The 24293-nt window shown below is 45.6% G+C and overlaps 1 protein-coding gene across 1 annotated transcript in view; it reads left to right on the top strand.

Moving 5' to 3' along the window:
* LOC144799010 (uncharacterized) overlaps nucleotides 1-24293 on the top strand; it is a 449787-nt gene that overhangs the window by 318138 nt on the left and 107356 nt on the right. The window contains exons 6-7 of the mRNA XM_078670160.1: nucleotides 6051-6208; nucleotides 15809-15868. Of these exons, the coding sequence (XP_078526286.1) occupies nucleotides 6051-6208; nucleotides 15809-15868 (218 nt within the window). The remainder of the gene's footprint in view (nucleotides 1-6050; nucleotides 6209-15808; nucleotides 15869-24293) is intronic.

Genomic DNA, 24293 nt, shown 5'->3' with positions numbered 1-24293 from the left:
CAAGAAATAAAATGCAAGCCATGTGTCAGGACATAAACAAAAACACCAAGCCTAGCCAGAGACGTTTTAAGACATTGGCAAAGTGGGCTCAACTCTTGCCCAGGGCCCCAGACTTTCATGGGTCCCCTTATAGAGCGGGCGCTCCTGCAGACATTCTTACCCTAATGATACTGAATAATTCTTAAACAAACAGTTTTAAATAAGATCTTCCCTTAATTTATTTTGAATGTAGGTGGTGTGAGAGGCTATTTTAGACATTTTTCAGAGAAATGCTGTGTTTATGTTTCATGCAACATCCATGAAAAGTTTCTTTTAGATCAAAACAGGACCTCACATATGAGAAATGATAGGTCGTCGCAGAGATTATTTGCAGTAACATTAGTGAGCATTATTGATGCCAAAAACTAGAATTTAACAATTTCTTTATTAACCTTCATGCTTTCTCAAATATGTTTGAAAATGGACCATTTGCCCACTCTTTTTTCAAAACGTTCTCAGTGGGAGAACCCCCCCCGTAACGCCCTTATGGATGTCAGGTTCGCTTGCTGCGATCGCTCGCCACTGGCAACTCAGCACAAACTTTTATGCCCCACCACTTTCAAATGTCACCAGCTGCCACTGAATAATGTTCCTGTAACCTTTGATTTTTTTTATTGTATTTCCTAACTGTAACCTGTAGCCTTTGAAAGTGGATTCGTGAGTGGCTGTACAGGTTGGTGAATGGGTATGTATGTGAGTTTATGGGTCTGTGAGTGGGTGTGTGAGTTGTGTATGGGTCTGTGAGTGGGTGCGATTGGGTGTGTGAGTGGTTGTATGGGTCTGTGAGTCAGCATGTGAGTGACTGTATGGGTCTGTGAGTGGGTGTGTGAGTGGCTGTATGGGTCAGTGAGTGATTTTGTAGGTGTGTCAATGGGTTTCTGAGTTGCTGAATGAGTCTGTGAGTGGGTATGTGAGTGGCTGTATGAGTATGTGAGTGGGTGTGTGAGTAGCTGTATGAGTGAGTGTGTGAGTAGTTTTGAGGGTGTGTGAGTGGTTGTCTGTGTGGTTTTGTGGGCCAGTGAGTGGGTGTGTGAATGGCTGTGTGGGTCTGGGAGTGCAGGTCCGAGTAGCTGTGTGGGTGTGTAAGTGGGTTTCTGAGTGGGTGTATGGGTCTGTGAGTGCGTCATGTAGTTCCTAAAAATACATGGGATCCATGCGTTTGTTGGAAAATATAAACTATGGGCTTGTTATCAAGATTAATTCCGAAAAGCCCCACAAGATATGTCATCCTGTAGTCCTTCTAGCTCACAGTGACACCATAACTCCCAAACCTTACCAAGGAGTGAAAGGTTTCTGGAAACCACTGAACAGGACAACCCTGACCCCTCAGGATCGTGGAAACAGTACAGTACTTTTTGATTAGTCACTTGTGCTTACTTAGTCTCAGAGACATACACAGAATAAACGATCTAGAGGTTTTTGAATAAGCATTCATTGAATCAGTGTCATTCCAGTGTAAAACATATGTGGTGCAACAACCCTTAGACAGTAGAAAACGTAGAAGATTACTAGCACCTATAGAGTAAACTGTCAATAAATTTCTACTATGGTGCTATAGCAATGAGTATATGCAGGCATATATAATACATTAATCTCAGCATACTCTTACTAATGAAAACCCTATCTAAGTGTACCTAGATGTATGGAGGTGCAAGGCCAATGTGTGGGTGTGAAGCCAAGGACCCCCTAGGAAAGATCCAACCCCATTACCTGATGGGAGGGAATGAATGACCCGTCTTGGTCTCGAGTTGGACACTCCGTAAGGGTTGTCAGACAGCTGCATGTTGATGATTCAGCATTAAGGATTCAGCGTCAGTGCGAAAGTGGCTCCTCTTGTAACCCAGTGGAGGTGTGGGTCTTTTATATCAAAAAGTTACCCCCAGGGGTTCTACCTCGATCGATATGTTATGATTGAGATTATGTAAATCAACCTAGATCGTAATAAACTTCATTGGCTCCCCATTTCCCACCGCATTCAGTTTAAGGCCCTTGTCCTGGCCTTCCGTGCTCTTAACAATTCTGGCCCGGTTTACTTGCAAAAAAGACTTAAACTTTCTCAATCTGTCAGAACGCTAATTGCAACTGTGCACAGCAGGCCTGTCGTCCAAGGATGGCGATGGCGGTGACTTTTGGTACAGAGTTCTTATACAGAGTGTGCAGGGGATTAAGATATGGTACTAAAAATCCTCACGCATAATAAGAGAAGTTTTCAAAGAAAATCATACAACATTTATTCAACTCATAACTGGGTATAAGGTCATCGCCGAAACAGTTAAGTAGAGAAAGGTAGGACCAATGTAGGTAGCCTTACTACTTAGGCGTAGCTTATGAAGTATAACAAGTTGGTGTGTGAGTGGTTGTATGGGTCTGTGAGTGGGTGTGTGAGTTGCTGTATGGGTCTAGAAGTGGGTGTGTGAGTGGCTGTATGGGTCAGTGAGTGGCTGTACAAGTGTGTAAGTGGGTGTGTGAGTGGCTGTATGGGTCTGTGAGTGGGTGTGAGAGTTTTTATATTGTGGTGTGAGTGACTATGGGTGTGTGAGTGGCTGTGTGGATCTGTGAGTAGATGTGAGAGTGGTTGAATGGATATGTGAGTGGGTTTCTGAATGGCTGTGTGGGTGTTTCATTAGCTGTGTGAGTGACTGGGCCAGAACAGAACCGTAGCTGCCCTTTTATCCAACAAGAGTCCACAGTTTTTCACAAAATGTCTCCCCAACTGGAGAACTTGCTACGGGTTAATTAGTCAGTGCTAACTTGTTGTGTACATGCCTAGTGCCTATTCTGCAATTCAGCTACATAATGGACCAGGAGGAAATGTCTCCAGCGACCTTCTATGTATCTAATTTCCGCAATGTGATTTTTCCTCAAACGTCTTATTCCAGAAATATGTGATAAAATGAAACCTCCTACAGAGAAGATGACGAGACTACAAAGAGGTGAATCTACATCAAACAAGGGTACTGCCACTTAACTATATGAAGTAAGTACGTCTTTGTTTGGTGGATATGTCCTCATATTCCTTGGCATCAAGAACGCTTCACCAAAATTGGCAAAAAAAGTGCTGGAGGGCCTTTTAGTAAGATGCCAATCATTCTGGCAAAAAGTGGAAAGATGTTTGCGTACCACTTAGGTGGACGGGGAGGGCCAAATGGGCAGAGCTTCTAGTTGATTTTGCCCACTTGTATACTCATATGAATTTAAAGGGAGAACCATGCACTCTTCTCTCACCAAGAAAGAACTCCCTTGTTATGGTCACTACTGATTGTGCTCCAATAGATCAACAATGCATTCACCTACAGCAAGGACTTCAGATCATTTTTTACTGTGGAATTCCTGAGAAAACACACTTTCTTTGCCTTTGCTAAGCCCAAGAAGTTAGAATCCTTTGCCCTTTACAAGAGGGGAGGGGGGCTAGACTGATATCAGCCATGAATTAACGGGGGAGGGGGCCACATGACCACATCCCCAGGGTGATTTTGGCCTTGTGCACCATCCCCTGGGCCCCTCCATTTGATGATGGGTGCCCTGGCCCCACCCAGGGCACCTAGTGTGTTCTGTTGGGGACCACATCAATGCCCCCGTCATCCCTGCCGCCTCCTCCCGCCTCCAGCGGGAGCCGTCATTGCTCTTGGATGCATGGAGTAGGAAAAAAATGCTGCTCCCTGCTTGCAGGAACAATTCTTTCATCTGTATTCTTATCTGCTTGACAGCGGGCAGCGAAACAGATGAAAAGTCAGCTCCTAGCGGGCTGTAGCAGCTTTCCTGCTCCCTCGCACTGGGAGTGGACTTACTGTTTGGTTTCTCTTGGCAGGAGCTGTCAAAGCTCCTGCCAAGTGAAAGAAAACATCTGTGTCCCGAGGATGGGCACCTCAGGACATAAGGAGCCAGGGCTATTATGGTTCTAAGAGGGGGAGCCCCTCTCACTTTAAGTTGATGGCCTGGCCCCAGGGAGCTGGTGAACACTGGGGCCATAATGGGACCAGCCACCTTCCACTTATTAAACTTTGGCCTGCCCCTGGTAGGTGGCGGTCCCTGGGGCCGAAATTGGCCATGGGGAGGGGGCTGTATGCGACCTCCTCTCCAATATAGTTATTACAGTTTGCTCCCGGGGTGGTTGCCTGTGCCATTAATGGTTCCAAGAGGGGGGCTTCACAGTCCAACTCCTTTTAAAGTGTATGGCTGTTCACCCAGGGCGGGGGTGGCCTCCGTGGAAGAAAGTCACCCAAGGAGTGGGGCCACGTGGCCCCCCTCTCACTTTGTTAATAGCCTGGCCTCGGGGGCTGGTGGACCCCAGTGACCGCCAATGTGGAGAAACGACTGTCCATGACGCCCAACAGGATCTTTGCACTACAGCAATGACTGTCCTCGATGCCTGCCTGACCTACGTGCTACAGCGATGACCATGTGCGATGCTCTCCTTGCTCCTCGCGGCCTCCTGCATCATGAACTGGGCTCGTCACGCCGGGAAATTTTACTTTTTCCGAGTGACTAACCTGTCCTAATATCCATCCCTCACTCCATCGTGGCCAGCCTGACCTTGAGACTTTTACCCGGTCTTGCATGACCAGATATCTGCAAGTGGTACTTTGTGCTGTTGGACACCATACTTACCTTAAATATTTAAAATTGCATATCTTCGGTCCTACTGATTGGATTTTTGTCAATTTCATGCCAAATAATTTATTAAAATGTACTCTATTTTTCTAAATTAGTGTGTGATTTGTATTCATTTTTTAATGTTTAAGTGCTGCATAAATACCTTACACATTGCCTATAAGTTAAGCCTGACTGCTTTTCTACCAAGCTACCAGAGGGTTAAGGACAGGTTACTTTAGTGACTTTTGTGTTTCACCCAGACAAGGATTGAGAAAGGCTCATATTCCCTCATCCAGAAACCGTATTTCTCACAATAGTGAACTCGTTCATAATCCTATTTGGCACAATGGCATTGCACACCTTTTAAAACAAAAAAGACTGCACCTGAGATCACTTGAAAATCTTTCTTTCCTGGTGGAACATGTGAAACTTATGGGAGTTATACTATAATGTGGCAGATTATCACGGATAATGAGTCTATAGCAGATTTCTCCCTTGCAAGAAATTTGGAAGTGGACACCTGTGAAGTAATTTTTTATGCACGGATGAATACTATTTTCATCATTATATGGAATAGTTTATCTTTTATATACAATACATATGTGTCTTGCACATTTCTAGAAGTTTGTCCTTTGTGGTCCTATGTTGCCATTGACTTGTGAATATTTTAACTTGGGGCAAACACCGACACACGATTGCCACCGGTGTTTGCCCTGCGTTGATTACTGTTTTTTGGGGGGAGGGGAGGGTGTTGCCCCTCTCCTCTGCTCTCTTCCTGTCCCGGGGTATTTTACTACCTCCCACTGCAACGCTGTTTAATCTAGTGTTGCAGTGCAGGCAGCAGAGTGTTTGATGGGCATGTGATCATTGCTCGACAAATCACAAATATACAGTTTGTGCCCTTTGATGCCAGGGCATCACTGGCCATTCTGCCACCCTGGCATTTTCCCCTGTTGGCAGCAGTCTAGAGATCTGCTTTTTTAAGCAGGATGTGCTCTCATAGCCCAACCAAGCCCCACATTCAAGTCTTAGTTGTGTCCCCCTACATTGTGGGGAAGGTTTGAATATGTTTGCCATGTCTGACTGTGGTTCTTAGGACTCCCTGTTTGAAGCACAGATGCACTAGAACTTTGTAAGAGAGACACATATGAAATTGCATCCTCTACACTAAAGGTTAAAGAGCATAAGTCACAAATCCAACTATAATAGTTAAAGACTACCATACAAATAGGTGGTTTTAGTTCAAGAATGAAATTTACCAGTAAGTACGGCTCACTGGCTATAATGCAGAGTAAGTTGATGAGTCTGAGTTGAAGCACATTAGAAGAAGTTGTTGTTTTCACTTGCTGCGATTGGTCATTGTCCTTCAGAATTGTTAACTGTTTTTTCCCTGACATTAATATAGATTTTATTTTTAGAGAGGGTAGTATCATTGTGGATCATAAAGTCCTCATGGAAATAGAATTAAAGCCAAATACCTCAATCAAAGAAGATTACAAGGAGGTGGTGACTGTACTCAAGGAGGAGTTAAAAGCGTTTGTCAGCGATGACACCGGTTGTAACAAAACCGACCCATGTAAGTATTGCAAGAGCTTTGTGTATCTGATGGGATTAGGTTTGCAAGCATGTCACTGCATTTCTATGAACATAAATGCCTGTGGGTAAAGAGTTTGAGTAGATTGATCATGTTTTTACATACTATGTAACTGCTTCTAAAAGCCCATTCAAAAAAAGTATATACATCTTTGTATTGAACATTTTTGCAATAGTCACGTGAGAGTGTTTGTATCACAAATGACAAGCATTATACAGTGCAGTATACATGCATCCTGACAATTATTACATTTCAATTTCCTCATTAGTACAATCTCTAAGACCCCTCCCTCTTCGATGTCTTGCAAATTCTCTTGTTGGCAAGATACATATATCCCCTCTGTGTGTTCCACTTTCCCCTTTTATTATACAATTTTTTAGGGCAGCCTCTGGACATATTAACATCTTTTTCAGCGAACATACATTTATCCATATCTTTTGCCCATCCCTACAGGGTAGTTATCTTGCTTGACCCCCATCTTAGCGCTATGTTTTGCTTGGCCATGGTTAACCCTAATGTGATCCACGGTTGCTCAGCAACTGTTAGGTCAGTGGCCTCCGATATATTCAGTAAGCCTAGTTTGGGCGTTAGGTGAATCTCTTTCCCACACACATTTTGCATCTGGGATGCAATAGTTTCCCAGAATGGCTAAATAGCTGGGCAGTCCCAGAGGGTATGATAAAATGTGCCCTGTTCTGTGCATAGTTTAAGACACTTAGAGTCCTCCCTCCTATTGATTTTAGTCAACGTTCCACCCAAGAGGTAAGTTCTGTGTTTCATTTGAAGCTGACTCAATCGATATTTCAGTGGAATCGCTGTCTCATACGGAATCTAAAACGAAACACAACACCGCGGCGAAGTCAGTGCTCCCTCACATTCTTCGTCATCTAGATCTCCTACGTCTTTCTGACAATGTTCTTGAGTGAGAGAAGCCGGTCTGGCGGATTATTACTTAGCTTTTGGTACGTCATTGAAATAGCCTTCTGGGTCATCGAATCTAAAAGTAATCTATCTTCTAATGGATATGCTTCTGGTATCATCTTGTTTTGCAGGATTATTGTTATTAACACATGTCGTATTTACAGGTACCTGAATAGTTCCGGGATGGTCATTTAATAGTCAGAATGCAACTCAGTGAATGGGATTGCCTTTCCATTCTTCCAGCGATCCTCTATGGAGGAGATGCCCAAGTTGTCCCATTTATCGAACCCTGGTTGACTCCCTAACTTGTTTAGTTGCTCTGCTTGTGCCAGCCTGGTTTTTTATTTGCTTGGTGCCAAATAGCAATCGTCAGAGCCTTTGGGCCCACTAGTGATTGATGTCTGGGGTCCGTGTTAAGGGCTCCTCTATCTCCCTCAGGACCCATTAAAAGCCTGTCCATCTGATATGCCGGGTCATTATGGGGGAGGTAGTCCCAATGATTGACGACCATCAGTTGGGCTGCCCAATAATACAACTTAAAGTTAGGCAGTGCAATCCCCGTCATACCAGCTTTTCGGCAGTGTATTTGTTGCTATGCGTGGGGTTTATGGTCCAATAGCAGTGTCCACACTTTGCTTTCGATATTAGTCAAGTACGTTGCAGGGACTTTGAAGGGGTTATTTTGTAATATGTTTGAAAACCACGGCAGACACAGCATTTACACAGTGCTGCACGCCCGAGTAGGGACAAAGGCACCATCTTCCAGTGCTGCACATCTTTTTGCAATCTGCGCAGGGGTCCGAGGAGATTGTTTGTGAAGAAAAGGGTGGGAATTGGTGTGATATACATCCCCAGATAGCGGAAGCCTTCTGTCTCGATCGGATGGCAGTTTTGGTGGTGGGCCATGTAACATGTATTCTATGGATTTGGACCAGTTGATGCTAAAACCAGAGTACCTCCCAAACTTAGTGAGTATTTGGAGAATTCTGTTAATTGACCTAGCTGGGGATGATAAATATAGTAATATGTAGTCTGCATATAAGGATATTCTATCTTCGAAGTTACCCACTCACCGTAGTCCTCACCCAAGTTGCCAATGGCTCCATCATTAAAGCGAATATTAGAGGCAACAGAGGGCATCATTGAGATATTCCTCTTCCTAGTTGAAACTTTCTTGAAGTATGTCAATTCGCTATTACTTGCACCATCGGCTCCGTATAGAGCACATTGATCCATTTCAAGAACTTCGGGCCGAAGCCCATATGTTCCAGGACAGCGTAGAGGTATGGCCATTCTATGGTATCGAATGCCATCTGCACATCAAGGGAGAGTATAGTAGCACTCTCTCTGAGTGTTTCAATCCTACCTAGTACCCCATGGAGACGGCGTATGATGAGTGCTGTGTTTCGCCCAGCCATGAAGCCCAACTAGTCTGGATGTACTATTTTGTTGATAATGGGAATCAGGGGAGAAAGATCAGCTGAGGCGTGGTTGGTCCTTGGAGAGGAACAGTGTTCTTGATCATTGATGGCACAGAGGTCCAGTACAGAGCCAGCGAGAGACATTCAGTGGAGTCAGTGGAGGGAGACAATGTCTCGCTCCACTGACACGCTGATTTCCCACAGAGTTCGAGTCTAACGAGGATAACTTTTGATTCATTGAGCATTTTTCCAGCTCCTGTGACTATTTTCTCAAGCTACCAATTTCCAGATCTTCACACAGCGCTCATTACACTTAGTTGTTTTTAAGCGATATGTTCCACTCTTGAATGCCCCTCGCATTACATGTGACTGTATTTCGTGCCATGGTTTGCCCATGTGGAAGGGACTCTTTTGTCCCTAAATGCATCAGGCCGCACGCTAAAAATGTATGAAGAGTTGAATAACTACGTTTTTGAACCATTTACGACTGTCTATGTAGTTTTTTGCATCATTAAGAGTGTTTCATGTTATGCAGTACTAAGCACAGAAATATTGTTTCTGTATTATGAATGTTATTTGCCATGTACTGATTAATTTGTGTACAAATTGAATACAATGACAGTTCATTTATTTATTTAGTCTTGTTTTTTTCCATTTACAAATAGGTTTTTGGTAAAAAAACAATTGAACAGTGCATGGTGCCGGCATGTCTTCCTGCTACATTTATTGTCACTATTATTCAGTCATCCTGTTTGACAGCGGATGAAGTACCGTAGCACCAATTATCTAACACCTACAAGTTGACGATCGTTAGATTTATTTTGGAGTGCACCTTCAACCTTTCTATTTCCCTCCACTGAGCCACATCGCCAACAGGAAATTGAGAGGAATGATAGGGAGTGTCATATCCAGAGTGGTGTCAAGTGCCAGCAGTGAAGTATTTCAAAGTACCTAAACTTCAATCAGACTACCCTGAGAGAACCATCATGATTAGCCAACAGATCCACCCAAACCATTTATCCATTTATAGCAGACCCAGCCTTTCAGACCACAAGGTTTTCAGAGAATGGCACAGAATATTTGGGGTCCGTCAAAATACGGTATAGGCCTGACACCACACCCTTATGTGTGCCCCATGTCCACAAATAGGCCGCGATGGGGGAATATGCACTGAACTGGAGGGGGACCCAATTTTTTCCATACACAATGTTGGAAACGTTGGTAATTCCAAAAGGAGCATAAGGGCAGGTTGTATTGGCCAAGGGTTTGTAAGACTGGTCTGTGAGTAGGTCCAATATAGAGCATAGGCCTTTAGAGTGAAAGAACTTCCACAAGGGTTCAGTGCAATCTATTAACAATGAGGCATTGCACCAAAGTGGTGCTTGAAAGTGAAGCATGGGGTGAACTTTCAGTAGTGCATGGGCCCTTTTCCAGGCATAGATTGTGGTGACCACGACGAGGTGACATGAGAGGAGGTGGTACAAATTGCCAGAATACTGCCTCCTGAGGCCACTAAGGTGGCTGACTAGTGCTTCTTCTATGCGGGCCCATTTTGATTTATCCAGAGAGCTCTGGAGGACATACGTCAAGGGCATCAGTTGTGAAAGATGGCCAGCCTTCCTCCCCCTTTCATAGTGATGCTGTATAAGGTGGAAAGGGACTTTTTCCATTGTGATGTGGTGGTGTAAAGGAAGTAAAGGTTGTACTTAGCCTGCAGGAGGGCTTTCAGTGTTGGTAAGAAGGGTGTGGAGGAGTACTGGGACGTTAGCGTACCAATCTCACACTTCGGTGCAGTTCAAGATTTAAGGGCTTCCCGCTTTGTGGAGACGGTGTCCTGCATTATGTTGCCCTTAACCATTACCTTCCGAGCTTCCCAAAGAACCTCAGGAAATGACACAGTTTCCCGGTTGTGGTCCATATAGGTTTGAAGGTGACCAACGCTGCATTGTTTATCATCTAGCTGTTTATAGCGGGAAACAATCAGACATCACTGCACTGGGGGAATCGTATCAGTCCCAGGTGGGGCCACACCTGTACTGCATCATAATCGGAAACCCGAGAGGGGGATATGGTTGCATCAGTCAGGTGAGCCAACATGTATGGGGATAAAAGTAATCTGTCTGTGTACAAGTGCCATGTACACAGGGGGTGAACATGTAATCCAGGGTCAAGGGGTGAGTCAGTCTCCAAGGATCGACTAGGGAAAAGTCAGTGGTCAGATCTGGAAGGAGGGTCCGATCTGAGGAGGCAGTGGATTGTGGGTGGTGCACTGGGTCAAGCACCAAGTTCCAATCGCTCCCCAATATGGACATAGCGTAGGAATGCTGGTGTAAACTATGGGCTAAATTGAAGGTGTCTCTTTTAGCGTGAGTCGGGCTATAGATGAAACCAATCAAGAAGGTCTGGTCCTAAAGGGAAGCCTTGAGAAAGATATAGTGACCATGTGGGCCCCACCATATATTGCTCACCTCTAGCGAGAGGTACTTTGTCACTAGGATGGCAACAACCACTTACAATAAGGTGTGTAGTGTGTGCCTCGCCGTGCCCCAGGAGGTCTTGCCAGCGTGATATTCCCTAACCACTCTTTCCAGATGAAGTTTCTGTCTCAGTCTCCGCATCTGTAAGATGTGTCTCCTGCAAGCGAATAAGGTCAGGGCAGAGGAATTTCAAATAGTCAGCACCTTTTTATGCTTGACATAGGTTGACAATGAATTGGCATTCAGGGGGACAATGGAGAGGGAGAAAAGTTGCTTAGTGGTGCCAAGGAAGCAGCCGGGCCCAGGAGGTGAGGCATGCTGTGCATGGGCAGACCTGGAATGTTATAAAGGCATGTGGAAGGGAACTGAGTCAGGTCAATAGTGTGCACTGTAGTCGGGTGGGAGAATGAGCCAAGGAACACAACGTGCCGGTTGTTGAAGAGAAGTATTAATGGGAGTGGTCAGGCCTGCTAAAGGTGGAGCATTAAAAGGGTGGTAGGTGAGTCGGTCACGGAGGAGGAAGGACAGTATGAAAACATTGGCAGGGCAATGGTCCAAAGTCATGGTCACAGAGACGTGGATGGCGGCTTCAGAGATCCGGACTTGTCTCCGACATGAAGACCTGTATGAGCCTATCTCTGTTTAGACCTGCTTGATCAAAGGTTGGCAGCTTCTTCCAACTGACTGCGCTAATCCCCTGGGGTACCAGGCAGGGCTGAGTTGGATTGGTCAGTGTGAGGGTGGAGGCCAGCCTGGTCAACCACTAACCTCCATCCCAGAAGAACTCAGGGAATCCATGAGGACCTGCAGTGAATAGGACTCGTTATTTTGCGTACCATTACTTCGTAGCTTTTTACTACAAAGTTTTTACTTAGCAATCACCGTTACTACACAAGTTTTTAGTTCGCATACCTTTACATTGCATGTGTTAATGTATGTGAAGTAAAAAACTTGCCTAGTAATAAAAACAGACATTTACCCCAACACTACACTAAATAGGAGATACAAATACACTACCCTACGCATAACAAACTCTAAAACACTACCCAAACCCCCAAACACTACACTACCCTACACTACTGAAACCAAACTACACTACCCTAAACCTTAAATCACTGCCCCCTGGATGACCCTCCCCTTTCCCCCAGCCCGCTCCCTACACTTAAACACTACCCCGCACGCACCCCAACACTAAACTAAACCCTAAAACACTACCCAACACTACACAACACCACAACACTACTAAATCCTAAAACACTGCCCCCTGCACAACCCTCCCCCGACCTCCAGTCCTGTCCCTACACCAAAACATGACACTACCCTAAAACACAACCCTACCCTACACTAACACCACAACACTACCCTAAACCCTAAAACACTACCCCCAGCATGACCCTGCCTCTACCCCCAGTCCATCTCCTACACTGAAACACTACCCTGCACAAACCCCACTACCCTAAACCCTAGAACACTACCCTACACTACACTAACACCACAACACTACCCTAAACCCTAAAACACTACCCCCAGCACGACCCTGCCCCTACCCCCAGTCCGCTCCCTATACTGAAACACTACCCTTCACAGTCCGGCTTCCGAGCCAAACACAGCACGAGACCGCCCTCATCGCAGCAACAGACGACATTCGAACTCTACTAGACAACGGAGAAACAGCTGCCCTCATCCTACTTGACCTCTCCGCAGCCTTCGACACAGTCTGTCATAGCACCCTCATACAACGCCTCAGCAACGTTGGAATACAAGGAAAAGCATTGGACTGGATCATCTCGTTCCTCACCGGGAGAACCCAGAGAGTCCACCTCCCCTCTTTCAAATCGGAAGCCACTGAAGTCATCTGCGGCGTTCCACAAGGATCATCACTCAGTCCCACCCTCTTCAACGTATACATGAGTCCCCTCGCATCCATCGCGTGCCAACACAACCTCAACATCATCTCCTACGCAGACGACACCCAGCTGATCCTCTCCCTCACCAAAGACCCAAACACCGCCAAAACTAACCTACACGAAGGAATGAAAGAAGTAGCAGAGTGGATGAAGAACAGCCGTCTAAAACTGAACTCGGACAAAACGGAGGTCCTCATCTTGGGATCATCCCCCTCCGCCTGGGACGACTCATGGTGGCCACCGGCCCTGGGAACTGCACCCATACCAACAGACCACGCACGTAACCTGGGCTTCATCCTGGACTCCTCCCTCTCGATGACCAGACAAGTCAACGCCGTCTCATCATCATGCTTCAACATCCTGCGTATGCTCAAAAAAATCTTCCGTTGGATCCCCACCGAAACAAGAAAGACGGTCACCCATGCACTGGTCACAAGCCGACTGGACTACGGAAACACCCTTTACGCCGGAACCACAGCCAAAATACAGAAAAAACTCTAACGCATCCAAAACGCTTCAGCCAGACTCATCCTAGACATCCCCCGCCAAGCTCACATTTCCGGCCACCTGAAAGATCTCCACTGGCTCCCTGTCAACAAGAGAATAACGTTCCGTCTCCTCACCCACGCACACAAAGCCCTCTACGACCTAGGACCCGAATACCTCAACACGCGCCTGTCCTTTTACACCCCCACCCGCCAACTACGATCGTCCAATCAAGCCCTCGACGCAATTCCTCGCATCCAAAGATCCACCATGGGGGGAAGATCCTTCACCTACTTAGCGGCCAAGACCTGGAATTCTCTCCCCATCCACCTCCGCCTTACACAGAACCACCTCTCCTTCAGAAAACAACTAAAAACTTGGATATTCGATAAGTAAAGTACCTCCCCTCCCTCAAGCGCCTTGAGACCCTCTGGATGAGTAGTGCGCTATACAAATTCTAAACTTGAACTTGAAACTTGAACTTACCCTGCATGACCCCCCAACACTACCCTAAACCCTAAAACACTACCCTACACTTCACAAACACCACATCACAACCCTAAACCCTAAAACACTAGCCCCAGCACGACCCTGCCCCCACCCTCTGTCCGTTCCCTACACCCTGCATGACCCCCAACACTACTCTAAACCCTAACACACTACCCTACACAAACACCACATCACTACCCTAAACCCTAAAACATTACCCCCAGCACGACCATGCCCCTACTCCCAGTCCGCTCCCTATACTGAAACACTACCCTGCACGACCTCCTGACACTATCCTAAACCCTAAAACACTACCCTACCCTACACTAACATCACAACACTACCCTAAACCGTAAAAAACACTACCTCCAACACAACCTTGCCACTACCCCGAGTCCGGTCCCTACACAGAAACACTACCCTGCACGACCCCCTGACACTACCGTAAACCCTGAAACACTACCCTACACTACACTAACACCACAACATTACCCTAGACCATAAAACACTACCTCCAGCACGACCCTACCCCCAGTCCTGTCCCTACTCCCAACCACTACCCTAATGACCACCGACACTACCCTAAACTCAAATACACTACTCTACACTACACAAACACAAATACACCACCCTAATACCTAAAAACTACCCCCTGCATGACTCTCCCCGAGGACAATGCCCCTGGCTTACCTCTCCTGACGTCCTCCTCATAGGTGAAGAACCCTATGCGGGACTCCTTGGCGTCCATGGCCCCCTCATGACGGGGGCCGCTCTCCCTATCCCTGAGCCACCGCTCCCTGTCACCTCCCCTCCTGGGACATTGCTCGCTCCATTTCCTTCTCACCCTGCCGACTCCTCCATAATGAAGCAGTTGGCATCGCGCACCTTCCTGTGTGCGCTCATCTGGGTTAGCCTACCAGCGTCGCTACCTGGGAGGAGTTCTGCCTGAGCCGCCTTCACTGAAAAGCAGGTCGCGTTCTTCTTGCCCCGCTGAAACAACCCTGCAACCAGCGGTGAGTGACTGCAGTACCTTTAGCGCGATTGTTTAGCCATTACAACGCATGCGTTGTTACAATGTATGCGATGTAACAACTTATGTAGTAAAGGCTACGCGTTGTTACATCACATGCGTTGTAATGCTTGCAAAGTAGTGGTATGCAGAGTAAAGCCTCCGCAATACCATTAGGTTCAGTTGCACCGGAAAGTTTTTATCATTTTTTTTCATAAGAAGAACCATAATATAAGCTTTCTTGGGTGTTTCATTAAATATTTATTTTATATCTATTTGAGAGAGGAGAGTATAATTTAAACAGAAGAGAGTGGCAGTACGCCAGAGATGTTTTACTATATGTGGGTGTGGAACAGTCATACCATTGGTGGCAGGGAAGGATGGCAGGACACAAGGCACATTTGAAAAAAATGTATGATCGAGAAATGGCCAGATGACATATAAGCAACTACATGATATTTTATTGCACATCAGGAGAAGGGGGCTGAGGGAGATAAAGCCACATTGCGCATTGCTTTCCCATCCACACCTGGAATGTGTTGCAGGGGAAGGGATTTGGAAGAACATGCACTGAATGATACAGCAGATGGACAGCTGACAAAAACATGGACTTTTCTACATCTGAGGTTCAAGTCATACCATAGACAACTTGAGCTTCACTCTCGATCTGATGTCGCTTGAAACTCTTCCTTGGAAAACAATCCAATTATTGACAGCTAGCTATCTATATTTCTACACGTTCTGTTTAGCAGCCTATGCATGTATGGCAATTTGCATTCTAAACTGAAGCCCTCTTAAGTATAGCAACTGACGTGAGAATAAAAATCTGGAAGAAGATGAGTTTGTTAAATCCATTGTCCATTCCTTTCTAGCTGCTTTCTGTTGGCTCAATGAAACTAAGGTCGATGAAGTTCCTCCGCCCACGGAAGCTGGTAAGAGAAAGAAAAATCTCCCATCGTGCCTAAAAGAGTCTGTAAGAAGCAGAGCTGCTGCATCTATTTCCTTATTATATTACAAAGACATACATGCTAACTAAAAACAGATTTCAAAGTGCTGAAACAGTAAAACCCACAGACTTGATGATATGTATGGAATAATTAAAATAATGTTGGGCATGGTAGCATAACTATTTTTTTTTTTACAGCAAAACATGTGCCAAAGTTATTGTGTCCCTGTGGGTTCATAACTCCCAGAATGTTCACAAATATGTACTTATGTAATGCGTCTTATAAATTACATTACATAATGGCAGTTAAACCTTACACCTGGTAAATAGATTTTGTTTAAAGAGACAGCTGTAAATGCAATTCTCTGAAGGACTTTGTTGTGACTACCAGTTCGCTTGACAAAGAAGATTCCTACAGCAGCCTGCCCCTCACTCTTGCGAATGTCAAGTATAACGGAAGTGCCACCTTTGATGGTGAGATAATTCTGTTCAGGAAGGAGGTAGAAGATGAGACAGGAAATTGTAGGGGCTGAAAGGCCAGAGACCTACTTAACATAGGTTTTTTCTGAGGATTTCAGGAAATATATAACTTCATAGTTAAACTAAAATTACAAACTTCTTGTATGTACCTAGGACAGAGCGACTTCTGGTCGGCGGTCCCGACCACCTCATTACACTGCGACAGAACACTGTTCGGTAGTACACTTCCATTTCTCAATGGGAGCTTGTGTTACGGCAGTAAACCGGCCAGAACACAAGCTCCCATTGAGGAATGGAAGGTGTTGTTCCTTCATGCGCCCCGTGCCTTCCACAAGGTGCAGGATCAACAGTGGCCCCCTCGGCCCCCAACCGGAGGAAAAATACAGGAGGGGGCCCTGCTGGGGGCCCACAAACACGCTTTCTATGTCAGACAGGCCAGCATGGAAACCATGCTGGAAATCGTGCATCGTAATCTCAAGGGAAGAAAGGCCTGCCTTTGAGATAACTGACCGGCTTCTGACTGGCTGAAAGGATCCTGGAGCCCATCAGAAGCCAGTCGTAATGACCAGCCAGTTTACTTTCCAACCATCTAGATCAAAATTAGGCAGTTTGAAGGTAAACCGCAGGGTCAAATACGATGCCGCCCCTTTACGGCCCCATCAATAATCGTCCCCAAAATAAATCACCATATGTGAAACAATGTTATACTTATAGTTGGGTAAGTTCATGTATCACTTTCAGATCTCATACATGTCCCGATAAATTTGATCGTCCAATATCACAGCATACTCATGTCTAAGTGCGTGATGTTTTGATGTCATACACAAATGAATTCATAGTACAGCTAAATATTTCCCCCAAGTGGGAAAATAAACTATTTGTCATCCTTCGACAACTAATCTGGATAATATATATAAACACGTGCAAACAAATCTTTATGTACAATACCTTTTGCCCTCATCCATTGACCGGAGAAAGTAAAAAAATATACATCTAACAAAATAACCTCTAAACTGACAATCCAAACGATTAAGGAGGAATTCTAATTTATCTTCCCAGATATATAAAGGGTTCTTCTTCAATGTTTTATCTCGTTGGTCCCTTAAAGTTAATCTCAAGGATCTATATACATTCCAGGCATCCCCATATCCACCTGGAATATTCTAAGAAACCGTATCAATCACAATGCATCAGAAGCCTTCTGAGCGGACTTCATGTTTCTGGGGGAAGTGTCTAGACACTGGATAGTTTTCATCCTTAATTTTAATGGTTTTAAGTTGTTGAAGCTCTTGTTATGATCTGGTGAAATGGGGCTGCCTATGTACCATTTAGAGCAAGGCTAGTATGATACTTAGGGCCTGATTAAGATGTTGGTAGGAGTTGCCTTCGACTGACATCTCCGCGGATGCGTAACCGACCCACCACCGGTCGGCCGTTTGACACCGCAATTAGGATGCAGCCGCGCATGGTGCAGTCGCAAACTTCGATTTTACATATGGTGCTTGCCACATGGTGCAGGGATGTGAAGGGGTACCATAGGTGCCCCGCTGGGACACAACCAAAGGGCCACTTTAAGGATTTTTAAATAGTTTCATGTTTTAATTGATAATAGAATGTTCTTATCAGATTTTATGTTATTGGTACATATCTATATATAGATATACATTTGTACATTTTTGTCTGATTTAAAAATTATAAAATACACTAAAATTAATAGTTTATTAATTGTTTTAAAGTAAATATATATTAATTATTATGAAAGTGTGTTTAACTATTGTAAATTAAGTTCATTTATATTAAATCTACTTTATTTTTATATTAATTTTAATATTTAACATATTTAATATTTTTTATTTTGTTTTATATATAAATCAAAATTTGTATTCTGTACAACTATATTTCTGACATCGATATTTTTGATTCGATATTTTTATACTTACCTGTGTAAGTATACAGTCAGTATTTTTTATTTCAATTTATTTTACATCGATATTCTGTCAGTGAACTGCATTTAGGAACACATCGATATTTTTGGTTTGCTATTTTTATACCTACCTGTTTAAATATAGGGAGTCGATATTTTATACTTCCATATTTTTTACATCAATATTCTGTCAATGGATCGCATTTAGGGGCACATCTTGGTTTCAGCGGCAGGATTATTAACACCAACCAAATGTTAAAAAAAAAGTTTCAGTGCAATACAGAAACATCTCAAAACAGAGCAAGAGGTCACTACAGAAAATGTGTCACAGTTTTGGTAGGAAGACAAGCGTCTGGGCCCACACCCACCACAGCATTATCTAGCCTCCTACAGCCAGTGGGCAATGCTCACTGAGAAGCCACATCATATGCACTGTATGGGAAAAATTCACATCAATCCAGTGTTAGCATGGAAGGGTCTCTGAAGTGAAAAAATTCCAGTTACATCAAACATGTAATACCGTAGTCCTAAAATGTGCTGATCACATTTAGCATCAAATGCACAGAGTAAGCTATCAAACATGAAACTTCCTATTTTACATTCTTACCTCACTGTTTATTGATTTCTCCCTCCTACATTTTCTTTACTCCACTATAAGTCTGTTGGCAATTGCAGTCTTATGACTTCTGAGGCAAAATCTCTTGCTTTTGCATTTCAAAACGGCACAATTTAGTCATTATATCTACAGTTAGAGTGCCTTAACACATTCATCTTTTTAATCGGGATAAACGTGATCCTGAACTCCCCTTTCATCAATTGGGGCCTAAGCTTTAAATCAGTGTCATGTGCATGAATAAATGAAAAGTGAAGCTAGATGCATCCTGACATCGGAAAATAATGTGTTTATCATCACTGATGTCTAGTTACAAATGCCTTGATCTTACCCTTTACTGCCTCATCACAAAGTGAGGTGGAGTAAAAGCATTTCTAGCTGGCATTTTCAATTCTATGAAGGACACAGGGGCAAGGATTATTTGTCTCTTTCTTTACTGAGTAAACACACAGCGGTCAATTAAAAAATGTTAAACTACATATCCCATGAGCCCCAACAGCTTAATGTTTTGTCCAATCATAGGGGCCACATCTCTTTATATATATTCTTATCACAATTGTCCTTCATCTCTCTTTGCGAACTACAACATAAGGCCTCAAACCAGAGTACAATGAGAAACTTTTGTTGAACACCAACTTGCCCCACTCCACGGGTAGATCCAGATTCAACAGACGGAGGCAAACTCCCTTCGGAACCATTCAATCAACCAGAAACCAGTGGTTCTTCTGTCATGTTCATGTGGATTGATTGTGCATCCCTGACAAAAGAAATCTTGAGAATAATATCAAGTCCCTTGAAAAAACCTAAACAATCTTTGGAGCAAGAACATTTGGAATGCGCGTACAAAGGCAAACAGAGTTTAACTTAAGAAGGTGGGATAATCTTTGCCTCTGTGACCTTAATAGGATTGAAAATACTTGACACGTGAGCTAGTTTTCTTTTAATTCTATGCCAGGGCCGGAGGCTTCGGATTATGTGAGTTTAAAGTTGAGCCACCTCTATCGATGCAACATCCACAATAGATTTATGATAAAATAGCCTGAAGGTGGAATCAGACGACCAATCTGCCACAGTCAAATTATCTTCTAAGTGAGAACCAGTGGACAAGGCTTTAGAGGCCAGGGCCCCTCACACAAAATGCACCCCAAAAAAAGGGATACATCAATTCCAGCTGCTGCCAGTAACCATTTAATCCAACAGGCCAAAGTTGCTAATGAGACCAGGCAGAAACTTTTCTGTAAAGAAAGAAGCAGTTTACCCATGGAATTTATGCAAAGCTTATTGGTACACTTCTCATAAGACTTAAGACATTTAACCATGCATAACATTTAATTATGAGGGGAAACTGGAAAGCTAATTCATCACAATGCAGTTTTAGTATGCCTTGAAATAGAGAAAGACACCCCCATAAAGAGTAAATACTCCACCTGCTAAATCCAAGGCCATCACATCCGAAACTAGTCTACATGAAATGAGGCACAGAAGAAGCGACAGCTTCCCAGACAACTGTTTGCGAGTAAGATCTTTGTTGCGGACCAAGCTCTGAGAAAGCACAAAATGACATCAACATTCCATAAGATGGAATTTTTCAGTTGAGGGGGTGGACCAACCAAACCCCCTAAGCAATTTGCATATTAGAGGATATTCACCCATCAGTTTTCCATCCAGATCAGAATGACTAGTGGAAATAGCCGAATGGAAGTAGTTTGTCATCCTTTATGCTAAACGCTGACTAGCAAGGTCCAATAAAAAATTCACAATCATATGGATACCCCCCTCAAGGATGATTCAGACTGTTCATTACACTAATATATCCCTCAGCACCAGGCCGCCTCATATAGTTTATGCCTAGAGGGATCCCAAAACTGTGATAGTCAAGTCAAGTCAAGTCAAGTCAAAGAATTTATATAGCGCACTACATACCCAGAGGGTCTCAAGGCGCTAAGGGAGGGGAGGAGGATTACTTCTCAAATATCCACGTTTTAAGTTGCTTTCTGAATGCTAGGTGGTTCTGGGTAAGGCGGAGGTAGGTGGGGAGTGAGTTCCATGTTTTAGCAGCCAGGTATGAGAAGGATCTGCCTCCCATGGTGGTCTTGTTGATGCGAGGTACAGTGGCGAGGGCTTGGCTGGAAGAACGTAGTTGGCGGGAGGGGGTGTAGAAGGATAGTCGTGAGTTGAGGCATTCTGGTCCGATGTCGTAGAGTGATTTGTGTGCATGGGTTAGAAGTCGGAAAGTGATCCTCTTATTGACAGGTAGCCAGTGGAGGTCTTTCAGGTGACCAGAGATGTGTTCGTTGCGCGGGATGTCTAATATGATCCTGGCTGAGGCGTTTTGGATTCGTTGGAGTTTCTTCTGGAGTTTAGCGGTGGTACCTGCGTAGAGGGTGTTTCCGTAGTCCAGTCGGCTCGTGACCAGAGCATGGGTGACTGTTTTTCTGGTTTCGGTGGGGATCCAGCGAAATGTTTTTTTGAGCATGCGGAGAATGTTGAAGCAGGATGAGGATACGGCGTTGACTTGTCTGTTCATTGAGAGTGAAGAATCCAGGATAACGCCTAGGTTTCGTGCGTGGTCTGTCGGGATGGGTGCTTTTCCAAGGGCCTCTGGCCACCAAGAGTCGTCCCAGGCAGAGGGGGATGTACCTAATATGAGGACTTCTGTTTTATCTGAGTTCAGTTTCAGACGGCTGTGTTTCATCCATTCGGCGACTTCTTTCATTCCTTCGTGTAGGTTAGTTTTGGCGGTGCTGGGGTCATTGGTGAGAGAAAGGATCAGTTGAGTGTCATCCGCGTAAGAGATGATGTTGAGGTTGTGTTGGCGGGCGATGGCCGCGAGGGGGCTCATATATACGTTGAAGAGGGTGGGGCTGAGTGAGGATCCTTGTGGTACGCCACAGATGACTTCAGTGGCCTCGGACTTGAATGGTGGAAGGCGGACTTTCTGGGTTCTTCCGGTGAGGAACGAGGTGATCCATTCAAGTGCTTTTCCTTGTATTCCGATGTTTCTGAGGCGTTGTAAAAGGGTGCTGTGGCAGACTGTGTCGAAGGCTGCGGAGAGGTCGAGGAGGATGAGGGCGACTGTGTCTCCATTGTCCAGTAGGGTTCGAATGTCGTCTGTTGCTGCGATGAGGGCGGTCTCAGTGCTGTGTTTTGCTCGGAAGCCGGACTGTGAGGGGTCGAGGGATTTGTTGGTTTCGAGGAAGGCGGCGAGCTGGTTGTTGACCGCTTTCTCGATGACCTTGGCCGGGAAAGGAAGGAGCGAGATGGGACGGTAGTTTTTGAGTTCGGTGGGGTCAGCTGTGGGTTTTTTCAGAAGGGCGGTGAGTTCAGCGTGTTTCCAGCTTTCCGGGAAGGTGGCGGAGTTGAAGGAGCAGTTGATGACGTCTCGGAGGTGCGGTGCTATGACGGAGTCTGCTTTGTTGAAGATGTGGTGAGGGCATGGGTCTGTGGGGGATCCTGAGTGGATGGAGTTCATCAGGCGGATGGTGTCCTCAGTGGAGATTGGGTTCCAGTCGTTAAGGGTGTTCAAGGGGGGAGAATGTTCAGCATAAGGTTGGGTGGGTTGGACTCCGGGTTGGTTGTCGAAGCTGTTGTGGATGTCTGCAATTTTGTTGTGGAAGAATGAGGCTAGGGAGTCGCAGAGGGCTTGAGAGGGGGTGATGTCGTTGGAGTTGGCCGAGGGATTGGTAAATTCCTTGACGATGTTGAAAAGTTCCTTGCTGTTGTGGGCGTTGTTGTCAAGTCGATCCTTGAATGCTGTTTTCTTGGCCTTTCGGATTAGTTGGTGGTGTGTGCGGGTGGCGTTTTTGAAGGCTTCCTTGGTGCTCGTGGTTGGGTCTTTTTTCCAGGTCTTTCCAAGGGAGCGGCAAAGTTTCTTGGACCTCTTAAGATCATCGTTGAACCATGAGGCCTTCTTGCTGCCAGGTTTGCTTTGACGTTTTTTCAGTGGTGCTAAGGTGTCGGCGGTGTTGGATAACCATAGGGTGAAGTTGGCGGCGGCTTGGTCTGGGTTAGAAGAGTGGGCTGGGGTGTTTAGAAGGAGCGATGAGGAGATCTGGTCGATGGTGATTTTGTTCCAGTTTCTTTGCAGGGTAGGTTGGAGGTGGTTGATGGGTTTTGGCTTGTTGTAGGTGAAGTGAACGCAGCTGTGGTCAGTCCAGAGGAGGTCCGTGGTGTGGCTGAAGGAGACATGATTGCTGGAGGTGAAGATAGGGTCGAGTGTGTGACCTGCGATGTGGGTGGGGGAAGTGACAAGGGTCCTGGTGGTCTGTAGAGGAGGGTGCCTCTGAGTGTGGTCTTGGGGTCGGTGTGGATCTGGAAGTGAAGGTGTTCGGAGTTGGCGAGATTGACGTCAGAGCTGGTTGAGATGCGGATGGATTTCTTATGGACGATAGCGATTCCTCCTCCTGTGTGGCCGGTACGGTCCTTGCGTACGATCTTATAGTCTTCAGGGATGGCAATGGTGATGTCTGGGGCGGAGGAAGCGTTCATCCATGTTTCCGTTAGGAAGGCGACGTCTGGAGAGATGGTGTCTAGTAGATTCCATAGGTCAATGGCGTGTCTGTGGACCGATCGGGTGTTGAGAAGGATGCATTGTAGGTGATTTGGGTCGGGAATCTGTGGTGTGGTTGTAGCGGAGATGTTGTCGGTGCCGATGAATTTGCAGGAGAAGCATGAGAAAGGTCCATGGGTGTTTCCAGGAGCGGCTTGGACGCAGTTGGGGGCGCGACCGGGGTTAAGGGCTAGGAGGGTGGCGGCATCGTAGGTAGTGTGGGAGGGCTGGGCAGCGCGAGGGGCAGGGGCTCTGGCGCTGGGCGCGGTCCAGGCGCGGACGGGCGTAGACGGGCTTACCTTTGGCGCACCTTCGGCGCGGACTGGGCGCGGTCGCTGCGCGTAAACGCTGCGCGCGGGAGCAACTGTCATATATGGGTGGTGGAGGGGGAGGGGCGAGGGCGGTTCAGCTGGGAGGCGGGGCGGGCTCAGGAAGCACAACAACAACAACAGGGACAAAATGGAGGGGGGAGCAGAGCAGGGCGCCGGGGGGATATCGCGCTAAAATCAAATTACAAATCTCAAATGGTACAGGCAGGCGAGGCAAGCACAAATTAAATAGCAGGCGAAAATACAATGGCACAGTAAAAATGCTAAACAGCACAGCTTCTAGGGCGCCGGGGGGGATATCGCGCTAAAATGAAATTACAAAGCTGGAATGGTACAGGCAGGCGAAGCGAGCACAAATTAAATAGCAGGCGAAAAAATAAACAATGGCACAGTGAGAATGCTAATCAGCACAGCTTCTACGATACCGTGTCTCGGCAGAGAGACAGGGGAGCGAACCACTCAGGGCAGAGGCGATGAGGGGTCACCCATAGCAGTATACAGCTTCTTGGGCAACTC

The sequence above is a fragment of the Lissotriton helveticus genome, chromosome 12 (assembly GCF_964261635.1).
Source record: "Lissotriton helveticus chromosome 12, aLisHel1.1, whole genome shotgun sequence".
Lineage (NCBI taxonomy): Eukaryota > Metazoa > Chordata > Amphibia > Caudata > Salamandridae > Lissotriton > Lissotriton helveticus.
Note: the sequence above shows the minus strand (reverse complement) of the source record. Positions and strands in the feature narration are given on the sequence as shown.